The sequence below is a fragment of the Nesoenas mayeri genome (assembly GCF_963082525.1).
Source record: "Nesoenas mayeri genome assembly, chromosome: 19".
Lineage (NCBI taxonomy): Eukaryota > Metazoa > Chordata > Aves > Columbiformes > Columbidae > Nesoenas > Nesoenas mayeri.
In genome coordinates, this window is record NC_137568.1 from 2635066 (window position 1) to 2652375 (window position 17310).

Below are 17310 nucleotides of genomic sequence, written 5' to 3' on the forward strand. Positions count from 1 at the left end.
GCTCGGGCCGTGCTGCTGCGATGTTCAGGAGGGCTCGGTGCCAAGGCTGCGGCCTCCCCTCTCCCCCCTCCTCCCTGCTCGGTGCCCGGGCTGTTCCAGCCCAGGGGCAGCTGCCCGGCAGCCCCGGGCGGAGCAACCCCAGCTCTGCGCCGCCCCCGGCACTGCGCATGCGCGGGGAGCGCCCGCCCTCCGCCCGGCCAGGCGAGCGCGCAGGCGCCTCTCTCGCGGTGGGCGGGGCGGGGCGGTGGAGGGCGGCTGACAGGGCGGTTCTCGCGAGAGTTGCTGCGGGAACGGCGGTGGCCGAGCAGGCGGCGGGCGGGGGGGGCGCCGCGGGCCGGGGCAGGAGCGGCAGCCGAGGCGGCGCTGGAGGGGCGGCCGGGACGGGCCGCGTGGGGCTGGGCAGGCGGCGAGGACCCTCGGGCAGGGCGGCGCCCCGCAGCGCTGCGCGGTGAGTTTCGGGGGTGTGTATGGAGAGCGGCCGTGGGGGCGCCGAGCCCCCCAGCACCCGCCGTGGTGTGGCGCGGGGAAGGCCCTTCCCGGTGGGGCCAGGCTCCCATGCCCACCGTGGGCCTTGCCGGGACGCGGTGGGAACGCTGAGCCCCGGCGGAGGGCGGCCCTCGGTGCCGCGGCCTGGGCCCCTGGCGCGCTCCGCCTGTCCCCGGTGTGCTCCGCGGGAGCCGCCTCCGCGCAGCCCCTGCGCCCCGGGCTGTGGGGCTGCGCCCCGCGGGCCCCGGCCTTCCCGGGCGCGGGGCGGGTGCGGTGAGGTCCTGGCTTGGAGAGGCGACATTCACTGTCAGGGGCCGCTCTCCGTGCTTCGGTCCCCCAGGCGGGTGTCAGTGGGTCGCTTCCCGCTTTGCCGTCCATCTGTGGAGCGGTGGCTGCTGGTAGTTCTCGGGGCTTATTTTCAATATTCCCCGGAAGAGTTCTGTAACTTCAGGCCGCTTCTAGAGGTTAAAAGGCTGTGAATACCCTGTGGGCAGGCTAACATCCATATCTTTCTTTCTCCAAAGACCTTTGGGTCTTGCCTCAAATGTGAGTTGCTATGATAGAGAGACGTTTTTCTTCCAGCCTTTTCTTTCTCTTCTGAACTTCCTGCTTGAGATTCATTGTTGGTTTTGTGGTATAAGGTTTAACTTGCCAATATACTTTCAAATGATCTGTAGAAGACAAGGATGCAGTCTTGTTAACTCCCACAACATCTGACTCAGACATCTCCTTTATAACCTGAAGAGAAATATATTCTGTAGCACAGTTAATAACTGGGGGAGCAATTCATAGATAAATATAGTGTTTAGGGAAGTTCATTCCTTGTTTTAAAAATTATGAAATGCCTTTGGTTAAGGGCCAAAATTTGAAGGGCCACAAATTGTTGATCTTGTTCAAACACAGTGTTGTTGGTAATAATTTTCTGGGCAAACTTTGGATATTGAGAATTTGTTCCAATAAAAAGCCTTTCAATTATTATCATGTCTTATGCTGATCAAGTCATGTAGTGTTTTAAGTATTTCATAATACCAGGCAAGCTTGTGCTCTTTAAAACTGCTTTATACAGTTTAAAATCACAACAACAACAAAAAAGTAGCAATAAATACATTTTGTCAGAGGTGCAGTTTCCTACTACCTGATAAAATGATTTGATCTGATAACTATTGCCTGTGCTTTGTACTGTAGCTTAGTTTCCCAAATGGTATTTTGTCTCGTCCTCTGACAAGATATGCTTAAGGAAGTCGAAACATACTAAGCTAGTAGACCATGAGGATCATTTATGACCCTGAATGTTCTGGCTTTTATATGTTGACAACTTAACTTATCTTTTACCTCGCCAGTTTATTATGTTATACTTCCTTATTTGGCTAATTTGAATGGGTACTGTGCTCTTATGATTTTTTTTCTTTCTATTCTTTTGTCTAGAGCCTGACACTTCACATTTCTGCATGTCTTCCACATGATGTATCCACACATTTTTCTTTCCACCACCCTTAGTAATGTTTTGTTCTATAACAGTTGATGAAGCTTAGGATCTGATTCTTTGCAAAATCTTCCACTGAATGTATTTTCTTTCTTCCCTCACTTTGACTTTCCCAAACTGTCTGTTCTTCTGTTCCTGCCTGGGTAACTTTACAGAAGAACAGTAAAACAGTGGAAAGAGTACAATGAGAAAGCTCTCACTTGCTAGAAAAAATGCTGTTTGTAAGAGCAGTATAAAAAACCCTACTTTTGCCTCTGTGTTTTTTTAAATATCTATTGAAAAGGACGTGAGAATTGTTTCCTGTTGGCTACAGCAGGGAGGTTTGTATTCATAATTACTTGTATTCCATCCTGAACTGCAGCTCTGTATTCCTAATACAAATTTACTGTTAGCTGCATCTGCTGCTTTTGCTGCCTCTCACCTTGCCCAGATCTTTTAAGAACAAGAGAAGTATCTTGCCCCAAATCACAGTAAGGCAAGAGGTGAAAAACATACTGATACTCTTGAGAAATCTTAGTCATTTCTCTAGTAAGATCATATTATAATTCTTGTGAAGTGTATTTATTGCATTAATATTATGTCTGTCAATTCATTACTCCCTTTGAAGTCTGTGGAGCTGGGGTACGCTGTAGGCTTTGCAGGATCTCCTGTTTCACTGCCCTCTGCCCAAAGCAAACATCTACAGCTGTGCTCTCGGTGGCCAGGGACCCAGCACAGGCCACTTCCCCAGTGAGTTTATTTTTGCCCTTGTTGTCCAGTGGGTTTGTTTGTATTTTAATAATTATGTGGCTGACTGTCTGTAAGAACTTATTAAATAAAATTCGTGAACAGCAAATGCTTTCTGAATGACTTTAAGGGAACTGATGTTCTAAGTTTACCTTTTCTGGCATTTGCTGTGTAAGTATCTGGGTTTAATATTTTCAAAGCTTTTCCCTAATTTACGTGTAACTTGTGCCTGAACTTCAGTTACACTTTTGCCTAAAGTCATTATGGTTAAAATTTTGTTCTACGCTGCAGCTGTTGCTAGTATTGTTACCTAGAAACATCACTCCTTTAAATGCTGACTATATCACGGTGCTAGTGATATGAATGCACGTTTAAAGAAAATTGTGTGATGAATCTCTTTCATCCTGAATTGTGCTGGAAGATTTCCCAACATTGTGCTATTGCTAAGCTCAGGAAAATGCCAGTATAGGTCTTGGGAATGCTGCATTAATTTCTCTATGAAAGCTGGATATTAACTCTTTCAGTTAAAAAATATTTCTTAGATGCTAATGTAGTACTAGGCAGCAGTACTTGTGTACCCTAAAGAAATAAACACCAATTGGCAGTAATTTCTTTCTTTAAAGGTGTCTTGAGCCTATAGTGTATTCTTTAAGTTGTACATTCTTAGATTTGGAACTTTAGGTTTTCAAGCATGCCCATATAATGCTACACATCTTCAAATGTTGTTTGAAACACCAGGTTTTAGCCAGTGATATTTATCCCTTAAGAAGGAACAGAAACTGATGATGTTTACCCTGAAACATACAGGACATGTAGACAGCATGCTTGAACAAATATGTGCATTTTCCATTGCTTCATACTCAGTAATTCATGTTGCTCTTTAATATTGCAGAAAATTATAAATACCATCAGTTAAAAAAAGAGGTTAAAAAGATTAGGAGATAATGAACTAAACACAATAGGGGATGGCAAGGGGAAAGTGTTCCTGGTGAAGGAAAATTGTTGTTTGAGCATGCTAGCCCAGTGCGGACGACTGACATCAGAAAGACATGCTTTTTTTAATCAGCATTGAAACTAAAGTTTAGTATTTTAGGTTCATCAAAATGTAGCTAAGGTGATACGCTTTTTGGGTTTAGTTAAGCGTGTGGGCCAAAGCTTGGATCCAGTGTGTTCCTTTCCAGTAGCACAGGCAGGTTGTTCTGTGTGATTGTCGTGGCTGCTGACAGCTGTGTCAGTCTTGCTGACATTTCAGTAATGGTGTAGGAGCACCAAAGAAAACCCCGAGCCCTGTCCATTGATCAAGGTAAACCCTGTAAATACCTCTTCTCATTCTGCCAGTTTCCTGGGATAGAAACCTTAGTTCTGGTGTTTGCCTTGAGCTCTGTTATTCTTTATGGAGAGCCGAAGGTTGGGCAAAAATGGGGCTTGTGGAATAGAAGCATGTTAATTGCTGAACTGCATTTATGTAAGGCAGGTTTTCCTCTGAAATGAGAAAATACTGTTGCCATCTGCTGCCTTTGCATATAGGAGGGCTCTTTCTGGGCCATAACCACAGAGACTGAATTAGCAGGTGCGTGGGTTCGCTGCTGTTTGTCACATCTCTGCTGTCTTGAATTGTCATTGACAAGTACCAGCTCTCTGCTGGTTCTCCAGAGGGTGCTCATGGTGGTTTTTAATTTACAGTCTATCTTACTTGACTTTTTTTCCTGATCTTTTGTCTTCTCTGCCATCAGATGTAGCTGGAGTTAGATTAAATCCTCCCTATTATAACCTGAGATCAAGATATAAGCCTTTTCAATGGTTTCAGAGGGTCTATATATGCCTTGTCAGGTTTGGTGTCATTTCTTCTCTGGGCCCATAAGAGATACTTAAACTTGCTGATTTTCATGCTGTGCTTATGAAGATTTTCTTTTTTTTTTTTTTTAACATATTCTGCTGCTCATGATGCTGGAATTTGAGAATGGTTGCTTTTACCCTAGAGTGAGGCCAAACTTCTCTCTAGATGTTATTTTAGGGCACTTTTTGATAGGCATATCAGTTCCAAGAAAGTCCCGTTATAGATGACCCACAGAAGTGTTCTCTGCTTTGTCTTACTTACTGCATTTAAATTGATGTAAGCGGTATGAACGGGAAGAAAATAGATAGATTGGTGTAAGCTGCATCTCCAGAACGGTCTTTACGAGCCGCCGATCCCCATCGTGGGGTTTAATTTTGTGTCCCCTGCGCCGGGATGCCCAGCCCTGGCAGGGCTGTCCCGCCGTGTCCTCTCGCTGGAATGAACGGTGTGAGGAGCGGGATGAGGCTTCCCGGGGGGGGCGGACCGGACCTCCCGCCCCGGGGCTGGTCCGAGGAAGCGGTGCCGGCGGCGGGTCCTGCCAGCCCCGCGGGACCAGCGGCTCCCCTTGCGGTGCCGCCTCCCGCCCCCGGGGCGGCCATTGGCCGCGGGACGTGTCACTCGGGCGAGCCGGGCCTGGGCGAGCGGCGGCGGGAGGAAGCGGCGGCCGCGCCGCGCCGGGCGGAGGGAGCGGCTCTGGGTGCGGCCCCGGCCATCGATCCGTGCCACTTCCCCTAATGGCCCGTCTCTTCCTCCTCCTCCCCCTCCCCTAGGGCGGATCGTCCCCCGGGCTCCCTGTATGTGAGAGCCGGGGCCGGCGTCTCGAAGGGAGCCGGGCCGCGGGAGGAGCGGAGGCTTCGGGGAAGCGCTTCCTTCCCAGCGCCCGCACCGCCGTGCGCGGCAGCCCCAGCATGGAAGCCATCGCCAAGTACGACTTCAAAGCCACCGCGGATGACGAGCTGAGCTTCAAACGGGGGGATATCCTTAAGGTAAGCGTTGGGGAAGGGCTCGGGAACTCCCTCTTTTGCCCTGGGCTTTTCAGCTTCTCTCGGGAGTCTCTTCCTGTCCGTTAGACCTGACCCTCTTTTGAGTCCCCAGCGAACGCCATCTCCTTTTCATAGAGTTCCTCAAGATTTCCTCAATCCCAGTCTGAGCCCTTTAAGATCAGGAGAGACTGGTTTATTTCTGTATTAAGCATACATCCCGAAGTCTTTCTTCTGAGACTGGAATATTTGAAAACTTAGTCGTAAACATGGTAGCAAATAAGCAGAAGTACAAGATAATCGTTACACTGAATTGCCTTCTACGAGAGGAAACCCCTTAAAGTAATCAAGATCAATTTTGTATTCCTTTCCTTTGCTTGCTGCCAAGGATTCCAATATCAAAGAGCAGTGATTAGATTATTTCTCAGCAGATAATCTTTTAGCATCAGGCTGTCAAATACTGGTGCTGAGTTTTATCTTCAGTCCTGATGAACTCAAATGATAAGCTTGTGGCTGAATATTTAATGGATATGTGCAAATGTAAGTGGGTGTTGGAGTGCATTAGAGGAATTTTGGTCTATAGTTCTTTCAATATATCAAAGGCTTTTTAGGCTTTATCTTTGCTGTATTAAGGGAATTTGAAAAATATTTGAATTTTTAAAACTGGATACACAGAACAAGCCCAAAATTTTGTTTTGGGAAGGAATAAAATATAAAAATCCATAGTGATTTAATCTTAGTGAAGCATAGCTCTAAGCTTTGTCACTTCCAAGTAGTATGAACCATATTGTGGAATGTTTTAATGGAGTTTCATTCAGAGCCAGTATTTCTCTGTAGAGGTATAAGATGGATTTTACCTTCCTAGAGTGATGTATTTAGTATTAAAGCATTTTAAGTTGCTTCTTTGTAAAATGCTTTGAGTAGAAACTGTTCTGAGAGGTGCCTATCCTGCAGATGCAAGGCTGTAGCTTTGTGTATGCTGACAAATCAAGTCCTGCAGACCTCAGTGGGATTACTCATCTGCTCAAAATTTTTGCCAAGGAATGGCTTGGTTTTAACTACTGGTTTAAGATAAGTTGGAGAAAGCAACCTCTATGTGTAAATTTAATATGTGACTGTTATAGCTGATATTTCAATACTGTGACTTTGTTAAAAGCGCAGTAATATTGTGTGGCCATCAACAGATGAAGGTTGCAAAAATGTATCCTGCTTTGAGAATGTTAACTTCAAAAATAACTGTATCTGTATATATGCTACACATTCCTGTCCCCTAATCAGCCTAAAAATGCCTGTTAGACCAGTACACTTCAATTCCAGTGTTCAGGTAAATTACAAAAATATTTCCTTTTGATGTTTCTAGACATTTGAAGCTGTCAAAGTTCAGAAGACTTCTGTGAAAACCTTGTGTTTATTTTTCTTAACCTGAACTGCATCCTTCTATTTTGGGTTACTACTGGCTGCCCTCAGTATTTGAAGTAGAGCATAGCTGAAGTAAGCTTGTAGAAAATGCGGAACAGGAAGGAAAAATGAAGTATAATTAAATATAGTTTATTTTAAAGTATATTCTTAATTATTTTCACTGCATTTGCTATAGAAGTTTGTTGAAGTACCTGAAAAAATATCTTCTAAAATTTGCATGTGTTTAAAAATATTTAGGAATTGAAGGAAAAATAACTTTTTTTAGACTTTCAAAAGTTTACTCTGTTCTAAAGCTCTTATAGCTGTGCCTAGTGGCTGATAATAAGATGTTCTTAATGTCATCCCATAGATACAAATGTTGTCACAACAGCAGAAACATGATGGTGTCTGTGCTATCACACTCCATTAATAATTGTATGTTTCCTAGAATACTGAGAGGGATTTTCCTACTCTACACAAAAGCTGGGCTGAGCACTTCTTCAAACTGTATCTCTTTTCAGCTCATGTTCTGAAAATGTTTGCAGATTTTATATATTTACTTCATAGATGAGTGAACTGAGGCATAGAAATAGTAAATTGCTTGAGATTATCACTAAAGTTAGTGGAAACTCCAAGAGCTTCAGGAATTCTTCTTCAGCACATAGTTGAGACGAGTTCATTGCCGCATGGTAAGGTTCACTGTTAAAGCTGGCAGATTTCAGACAAATAAGCCAACAACAACTAGAATTGTTACAGTTCATTTTACTTGAACTGACAGCCTTCTGTGGCACGTTGTCATTTTGAAAGTCTGGTTCACTTCAAATGTGTTTCAGGTTGTGCAAATTAATTTCCATAAAACATGCCACATCAGTTTTGTTAGTACTTTCCTCATGACTGAGAAATCTCGGGGCATCCCATTCATGTGCTTCATGTGATCTGTTGTAGTAATCGGGTCAGTGAGAAACAAATTTGTAGCACGTTGAATGTACCTGCATGCTTCGCTCCTTAGATATCCCGCGTTGAGGCGCACGCGTAACTTGACGTGTAGTGAAGGCTTCTTTAAATCCAGCTATTATGCGCCTCCGGAAATTCAAATTAGTTTGATGCCATATATGATGATGGCAGAGGATTGTTTCAGAGAGAAATGTTACACCATGCCCACACAAAGAACAAAATCTATAACGCTTTAATTCCCACTCCTTAAAAGTTCATGTTTCTCTTTGTGGGGAGAGAAGGCAGAGATGCGAACTGTCTGACTCCCTCCGATTCCAGCAGATAACTTGCCTATGATGTCATGGTGCCATTACTGCCGCATACCCACAGATTCGGGACTTGATTGAATAGCATTTGAACTGGAGCCATTAAGCTGGTTGTTAGTAATCTTGTGGCTGGTTTCCAGAAGTGAGTGAAGATAGTTGACCTTTGGCTTGCAATTGTAAAACAGCTGAGTGAAGAGGAAAAAGTGCTCGGCCTTTTCTTTTGTGGGTGCTGGATGGTAAAAGCCACTTCTATGATTTTTGTAACCCAGATGGTATGCTGGATCCCCTTGCCCTTCTGTCTAGTGGCTCTATAGCAGTGGGTGGTATTGCCCTGCAAACTGACAGCTTTCTTTAAACTTTTAAAATATGCTAAATACTACTTGATGAGCTTTTTTGAGCAAAAGGAAAGGTTGCAGCTTCCTTCTGTGTCTTCTGATCACAGTACAGTGCCGCAGCTCTCAAGATCACCATTGTTTTCATGTACTGGTGGTTGCTTCACAGAAGCTTGTTGGTGACTGATGCCGTCCTGAGGGTGTGAAGGTAGCCTGTCCTGTTATTTTAAAAAGTAAAAATAGGAAGCTGAGGGATTCCTACTTGAAATTTTGATTTACTATTTTTCACTTCGAATAGTTGACAGTTGTCATGATGCTTTTTTCAGTCTTTTCCACTTTTACTTGCTGTATTTATTGAAGTTGGGAGTAGTTAACTTCAGTCTCTGTCTGTATTTGTATTTCAGGTTTTATGTCCCCAAAAACTATTGTATTTCTAGCAGCTTCTGGTTTGTTGCCCTTTGTGCTAACTGGCAAGTGTCCAGACCTAAAATGTGCTAATATTTGCTGGTGGTTTGGCAGGAGCAGGACTGGGAGGAGGGAATAAAAATCATCATTCTTTCTCCCGTGTCGTCATCATTTATTTTCTGTATTCCTCCTACACCTAATCTGAAGTGTGCAGTTAATACCATGGTGCTCTGATAACTGTTTCTGCATGGTTAATAAATATTCATTAATATATTGAATGTTAGAATTGTGGGTTTGTTTTTTAAGTGTAGACCACTGCTCCATTTCCTCTTTCGCTTTGTGTTGTAGGGTCGGGGCATAGCTGGACGTGATCTGAAGAACTCAATAAGTTCCTTTTCCCAGTAGCTGTCAGCATAATTAATTCAGGGTCACTTACAGATTGTTTTTATGAGTAAAATTATTCAGGTGGTGGTTTAAATAGAGGACCATCGTCTTTACTTTGGGGATTTTCACTTTTGTGACATACAAACCAGCTTCTCTATATGCTAAAATATAGAATTCCTTGATAGAATTTTGATAATTTGACAGTTTTGTTCAGCAAAGTCAAGATTTTTTTATCCCTACTCTGAACATACACTTGGTGGTCACCTCAGGTTCTGTTCACGTGACCGCTTGCCACCAAACTGATTTTCTTTCTGTCTGCCTTTAAGAGGATTGAGTGTTTGCAAACAGTTGATGCTGAGACAGCATTTTCAGTTCCTGCATGAAAACCATTTTTCTGTGTCTGGATACAGTGGAGCAGTTCTGAATAGAGGGAGGAGTAAGACAAACAAGGGGAGCATGGCTCCCTTCTTCTTCATCCCTTATGTTTGACCTCACGTGCACTGACTGTTCTGTTGTGGTGTTTGAGCTAGAGAACAGGAATTCGTGGCTCGCTGAAGAGTAGTGCAAAGACTTTTCCTCTGTTTTGGGTGAAATTGTCTTCGCTCTCATCATTTTTCTCCCTTCCATCATCTTTCCCCATTTTTGGTAAGGGGCTGGACTTGGTTTTGGTGATTTTAATACATGAGAAACGCTTTTCTGAATTAGAGATTCAGGCAAATTGCAAGTACTGTGTGCTTCATAGTGAAGTAGGTTAAATACTAGAACAGGTTGTCCAGAGAAGCTGTGGGATTCCCATCCTTGGAGGTGCCCAGACAAGTCCCTGAGCAATCTGATCTAATTAGACTTGTTTTGAGCAGGAGAGGGGTGGCTTATGTGACTTCCAGAGCCCCTTCAACCTATGTTATTCTGTGACTTAGCTGTGAGTGGCAGCTCTGTGGTATGTGATAGTCGATGTGTAAAGTTGTGGTTAGGTCATGTTCCTTGGCTGGCGGCCTTGAATGAAGATATTTGTCATCAATATGTGATCAATATTGCAGTCTAAGAAGACAAAGCTGTGTGAAAATTACAAAGACTCATAAAGACAAATACAATTATCTTAAATGTAGTTGATTTGACATCCCGGCAGTTGGAGGTCTGTGTTACAAAGAGATCCTGTAAGAGGTTGCATTCTGCTGGTCTACCCAACTGTTCAATGCCTATGTTTTTATTAATAGTACAAACTTCTCCAATATTGTTCCTCTTATGTATGATAGTAATCTGAAGGTGGGACTTGTTTTATTAGCCAACTTCTCTAGGTATTTGGGGGAAGGAACTGCCTAACCTCTCCAAGGCGCATGTCCCCAAAAAAAGCAAACACTCACGTTCTGTATTTGTAAACAAGCTCGAACCTTTTTAGAGCAAGATTGCATTGCTGAAGGTGTCTGTGTGCAGAAGACATAAATATGGAATACTCCAGATTGAAGGTGTAAAGTCGTCTTTGCAAGCAAGGAGTAAACACATTCCTCCTTAAAAATGGCATCCTTGTTTTTATAACATTTAGTAGCTATTTGTGGTGATTATTTAAACTCATCACTGAAATTGGAGAATTTAGCTCGTGTGAGCTGTGTGCTACCTGAAGCCTGCCGGAGTTTTGAATGTCAAACAAGACACTGATTAAAGCTCATGGTCAGCTCAGCTAATTTTATTATATTCACTTAACATGTATTGCATCCTCTTATAGCCAGGGGAAATTATGCTGGTTTGAAGCTCTAGCTGCCTTTTGCATGTTTAATGGAAGTGCTATTGTTGGAGATTCTCTGCGAGGTCCAGCTTTGGTGTGACTGCTCTGACAGACTTCTGAAAAGTGTTAGCATGGACATATCAGCAAATCAAATTTTGGCTCGCTGAATTATTTCTCTGCTTTGCTCAACACGTGTGTCAAACTGCAACCAATGTGATTTGTTTTGGCTTTTATTTACTGGCAACACAAAAATGTCATTTCACTGGGGCACTAGTGAAAACAGGCACTAGGTCTCAATGTTTTGTTTTAATGCTTTACTTGCTTTATTTAGCATTTTGTTAGGAAAGCTGCCTTTGATCTCTATCATTTCCAGTTTACTCTGAAAATTCTGTTAAATTCAAAATGCAAATGAGTAGGTGACTCGTATGCATTCTGCATTTCTACGCAGATCAGCAAACTGATACTGCTATAGTTTGATATACCAGTTGTTATCTGCAGCTTTATCCCACAGCAGTTCTTGCTCTTTCATTTCCTTTGCTGGCCCTGCAGCGGCAGTTAACGTTATCTCCCAAGTTGGGTAAACATCAGTGACTAGAATATACAGAAGGAAATAAAAATGTGGGGTTTAGATGCTTTGAGCCTTGGGAAGGAAAACAGGAATTGGAGAACAGGTTGACGAGAAGCTCAACATGACCCAGAAATGTGCACTTGCAGCCCAGAAAGCCAACTGTGTCCTGGGCTGTATCACAAGCAGTGTGACCAGTGGGTCGAGGGGGGTGATTCTGCCCCTCTGCTCTGGTGAGACCCACCAGAGTCCCGCAGTCAGCTCTGGGGCCCCGTAAGGTAAGAGGGACATGGACCTGTTGGAGCAAGTCCAGGGGAGGGCACAAAGATGCTCAGAGGGCTGGAGCACCTCTGCTGTGAGGACATGCTGAGGGGGTGCAGTCTGGAGAAGGCTTCACAGACATCTTATGATGGCCTTCCAGTACCTAAAGGGCACCTACAGGAAGGCTGGAGGGGAACTTTTTATATGGACATGGAGTGATAGGATAAGGGGTGATGGCTTTAAACTGATAGAGGATGGATTTAGATTAGATGTAAGGAAGAAATTGTTCCCCATGAGGGTGGTGAGACACTGGAACAGGCTGCCCAGAGATATTGTGGGTGCCCCATCCCTGGAAGTGTTCACAGCTGGGTTGGACAGGGCTTTAATAACCTGGTCAGGTGGAAGAGGGATTGGACTAGATGATCTTTAAGGTCCGTTGCAACCCAAATCATTCTGTGAATACTTTACGATTTTTTTTTTCATTATCTACAGTGTGGGGAATGCTGTATAAAGTTGTTCTTTCCCTCAAATGTCAGTATCTGTTTAGATGGAGCAGCAGCATTGTTGATCTCAATCTGTCAAGCTTCAAGCTGCACTTCGTCACGTTCTAGGCTCATGCCCTGTTGCTGAGTATTTAAAGCACTGCTCATGAGTGGCACATCTTCAACTTTGAAGTCATCAACACCTCATAAGAGTAGGTGTGCAAATGGAACAGAAAAATGGTTGTGAAGCAGATTGTCTGTGGTGGAGCCTGAACTTGTTCCCATGTCTTATGTGCATGATTGGTGCCACCATCTGACAACTCAAGTGAGAATTGGTTTAACAAACTTAAGAATGTGGTTTTTTTCATGGTGACATGTGCTAAACAAATGGGGTTGTATGGCTGAGTTCTGATGGAGCAAAAGTGAACTGACAGTCTCCAGAATTGCTCATGATAATTATTTTTAGGATATTTGTTATATTCCTGAAACCCAGATGCTACCCTACAATACCCTGATTAGTTACTAGATGCATCTGAAATCTGCATTTTAAATAGTTGCATTCATGGTTTTCCTCGGCCTGTCTTTCTCTCTTTACTAAAAGTGTTTTTCTGCAGATACTAAATAAAAGCCTGTTTTAAAAATGTCTTAAACAACTTGGAGATCCTAAGAGGCTTTTTTTTTCCCTTAAGGCATGATGGCTTACTTGTGTTTCTATACCTGATCTTGGATCGTTTTGTCTCCAGTTGTTTGATGTTGTGCAAACAGATAGCGAGTCCTGTTATTGAATATTCATCACATCAGTTGGGTTTTGGTCCCAGGGGGCAAGTCAGAATGGTGACTGGAATAAGGCAGAAATTAGCATAGCTATTTTTGTCTAGGAAGTAGATTGGCAGCCCTTGTAGAGTAATTAGTTTATAATTGTGATGTTGAAACACTACTGACCTTTATAAATAAAATATAGAGAGAGAATACTTAACAGAGTAGATTTATTCTGTTTGTACCTGCTGAATTTAGCTCCTTTGGATGCGTTCGTGTCAGCGTGCACACTCGTCATGAGCTGCGTGTTGGCTCTAGTGCAGCTGGACCTCATGCAGACAACAGAAAGCATTTTTCTAAAGTTCAGCTGAACTGTAATTATACTGTTAGTCTCTAAAACCTCTTATTTAAATAATTTGTCTCTGGAATTCATGCTTTCTGCATTGAGCCAACCTATTTCTTGCTCTAACTTGTATTATAAAACTCTACAGGTTTGTATATGGAAGGGAAAAAAAAAAGTGCTGCTGTTATGCAGAATTGTTTCCCTTGAGAGGAAAGGGGGGAATTCTTCATGAGTTATGTATGAGCCAGCAGGTTCCACTAATCACAGCAACCCTGCTGGTGCAGAAGACTTGTGGTCTCAGCTACTCAGCCCTCTGGTTTGGGAGAAATGGGCACAAAATTTTAAACCACGCAACTCTTGCTGAGCTTGAGTAGTTTTTTCCATTATAAATCCATATGTGCTGTCAAATTTGGAGTATTCTTTTGTTACCTACGCTTCAGCATAACTATAGAAGGGATATTTTAACCATTTGATCTGGATTTTACTTTGTGCTGTTAACAGTGGATTACAGTCTGCTTGGAAAGAGTTATGCTTAGATTCCAGGTTGAAGTGAATTCATTTCAGAATACTAGGAAGGATTTTAGGCTGCAGAAGTCTGCATCTTTGCTAATTCCCCTGGAAAATCTGCTGCTTTTACTAAAGAGGTGTTTCTGTGAGCTCCTGTGTAGCTCAGGTCTTGTGCTGTAATCTTTACTACTCCTGAGGGCATAACTCGTCATGGAAAATTCCCAAATTCTTCATAACTCATCAAGGAAAACTCCCAAACTTTTGGGGGGGGGGGCAGGGAAGGCAAACAAGTGCTCCAAGTGTCTTGCAGTTGCAGAGGAAGGACAGAAACAAATGCGAGGAGGAAAATGAGGAAGAAGTAGCAACTATAACAGAGATGGGTCCAATGAAAACCTTTAAAGGTGAAATTTGGCATGTAAAATGTTGTTTCTCCCCAATGTTGCCATCGGACAGTGCTTGAATTTTGGCGAGATGAACACCAGCTTGACAAACGTGCCTCATTGAGGCATATCAGGAAGATTTGTTGTGTGTGTATATTCTACAGCTTAACTTTGTAATGTTTTGCTTGTCCTTGAATACTTTTTCAAGAACGTATCCTTAGCCCTGAAGGTGATAAAGCCTGGACTGGCAACTTGGGCTCTTTTCTGACCCTGGAATGGAGGAAGCAGAAGCAACTTGTCCTTCCTCCTTGCCTTCACTTCTGTCCTTATTTCTTAAAATATATTTAGCACCAACGCCTCTGCCCTGCCTCTAGTGAAGCTATAGTTTGTTAGAAATTAATATGTAGATTTGTCTTTGACCGTTTGTACCAGGGCACTTAAACTTTCTTCCAGCATCAAGCTGTTTTGACACTTCATTGCTGCTAAGCAAGAAGTGATATGTTCCTTCTTGGTTTTTTTTTGTTTTATTTTGTTTTTCCCTGAAAATTGCCATTTAGGTTAAGAGTGTAACTTGCTACCTGCCAGGATGGGTAGATAAGGACTGTTGTGACCCTACCTGGGAAGACCTGGATAGAAAGTAACAACTCTCTTTACAGGGTCACAAAAAATAGTGATAACCAAAATGTTTATAGTTGACCCAGCTTTCCTGGCTTCCTGTCCTTCCTTTGCAGCTTGTTGTGTCTGGAAATCTTGCAAGCTGTTACCTTTACTCAGTTTATTTAGGTAATATAAAAAAGGAAGAGCCTAGGTAAAAAGAGACTTCCGATGTTTCTGTAAACTTTGGTGAGCTTTCTTTTGCTTGAAAAGCTTGTGTTTCATTCCACCTGCCTCTGTTTGGATTACAAACATGTGCGTGATGGTGCAGTAAGATTAGAGACACTGTTGATGCTATTTGCATTATGAGTAATAAGTTCCCAGTAAAGCTTATTTGTTGAGAAGAAAAAAATATTTGTAGCTCTCCAAAATTTGTAGTTATTAAACATAAGGCAATATGTTGATAAAACAGCTGCTCTACAGTCTGATCAGCTACTCTGAAATGCACCCACAAGTGACTCCTGTGAGCAGCAGGTTTGTGTTCTGTGGCAGCGTCTGAGCTACCGAAAGCTCCAGTCCCTTTGGGGCTCCCTGATTTAAAGTCCCCACAAAGCAAATATGGTTATAGCGTTTTCTTAGTTTGCTTTGCATCTAACTGGACTTAGCCATTTTTGTTCAGGATTGCAGTCCAAAATGAGAAGTCTGGCCATACCTAATCAGACTCTTGCAAAACCACCCGTGTTCTCTCAGTCATGGTCCCCAAAACTCCTGATTTACTAATTGGGAGCAGAGAGCATCATCCAAATGAGTGGAGCTGGCTCTAGTGTCCTAATGTGGGGAACGAGTAACAGTGTGGGGGTGTGTGGGTCTGGCGAGGGCTTTCAGCACTGTCAGAGACATTCTGGGCTGACCTCTTACACGGCCCTAGTACCTGTATTAGTCAGCTTTCTCCTACTTACTGTTCATTGCCACAGATGATATTAAGTTTATTATACCTTTATAATGGATTCTGCTTTGTCTCAATTAGTGATTCATCCGTCTTTTATAAGGAGCTGTATTTCTGTTCTCTCTTGCCACTGATTAAATGAAGGTCTGAGGTGAAGACTGCTTTTTGCTTTTATAGCTGTGCCAGAAGAGCCCAGCTTCCAAACAGCTACTTGAAAGTCAACTTAATTGGGTAGCTCTATTTCCACAGTTTTATGGCCGCGTATGAGCAATATTGCTGCAGAGCAGCTGGGACCAACTGGCATCTGTTGTGGTGCAAGATAGGTGTTTAGTATCTTTAGATAAGGGCTGATTCTGGTTTGTGAGTGTGTTATTGAGATGTCATCCACATACTGAGGTCTTCCCAGAGCTCCGGTTTTGGGCAAGTTTTTGAATGCGTCCATTCCACCGCATGGTCTAAAAATCCCATTTTGTTGTGTAGCAATGAGTGACCCCTGTCCAGGGCCCTGGGGGAGCTTTTTGTGGTCGAGGCATTGATCTCCTGATTGGAATCTCCCAGTAAGGGAGAGTTTTAGTGCCTTAGCTTTTACTGAGGCTTACAATGGAGATATTGTGCTACTATAATGTACTTGAGAGCTTAAAATTAGTCTGTGGTCAAATAATATACCCTAGGGTGTCAGTGACCTGCATTATGATATCCCTTCCAGGTTATTGCAATGGAGCCATAACGAGTTCTATTCTTGTTTTAATTTGTTCTTGACCTGGAACAGTTCTTCTAATTTGAGACACTAATTAGGAGATGGTTTTAGTTATCTCTGATCTTTTCCATAAAGAATTTGGTGCCTCAGCTGTCTTTAGGATTCTGAAGCGAGTTACTGCTTTTGGCATTTAATATCTGCATTTCTGCATTATTCATGTAAGGACACTCTTTGATTTTCTTTTCTGCCCATAAGCCAAGAAAGCAGCAATAGACTTTTCTTGTGGAGATCACTGGTGTTCCTGATAGTATGTTACATTAAAAAAAAAAAAAAGGAGAGAAAAAATGAAATAAAAAAATAGCACTTACTGGTACTTACTTATCTGTTTTATACTTCTCTGTTCCTCTGAAATATCATAGGTAGTGTATCTTTTTAAATTAAAAAAATATTCCTGTATTGGTATAGTGATTTTCTTCCGAACCCTGAGTATCTTTGGGTAAGTGTTTCTTTTCCCAGTCCACACAATAGTGAGCTATAATGACTATTGTAGGCTCGGTCTCTTATATATACGAATTTCTACTCTAACTTGGTATGCGCAAATTCTGTGTAAATGTTTTATTTTCCTTTTATGGAGAGAATTGGACATGAACTAATGCTGTTTTATTAGCCCTGAAGTGAAAGAGGAACTTCATAACATAAGGGGAATTTTTTTAAAGCATCGCTTTGACGTGCAGATGTCGCCCTTTTTTGTAACACTCCTCATTCCCCT

At 42.8% G+C, this 17310-nt stretch overlaps 1 protein-coding gene across 1 annotated transcript in view; it reads left to right on the forward strand.

The window, feature by feature from the left end:
- The first annotated feature begins 278 nt into the window (after positions 1-278).
- Positions 279-17310, forward strand: part of GRB2 (growth factor receptor bound protein 2) — a 46712-nt gene continuing 29680 nt past the window's right edge. The window contains exons 1-2 of the mRNA XM_080356615.1: positions 279-448; positions 5303-5518. Coding sequence (XP_080212741.1) covers positions 5441-5518 — 78 coding nt within the window. The 5' untranslated portion in view covers positions 279-448; positions 5303-5440. The remainder of the gene's footprint in view (positions 449-5302; positions 5519-17310) is intronic.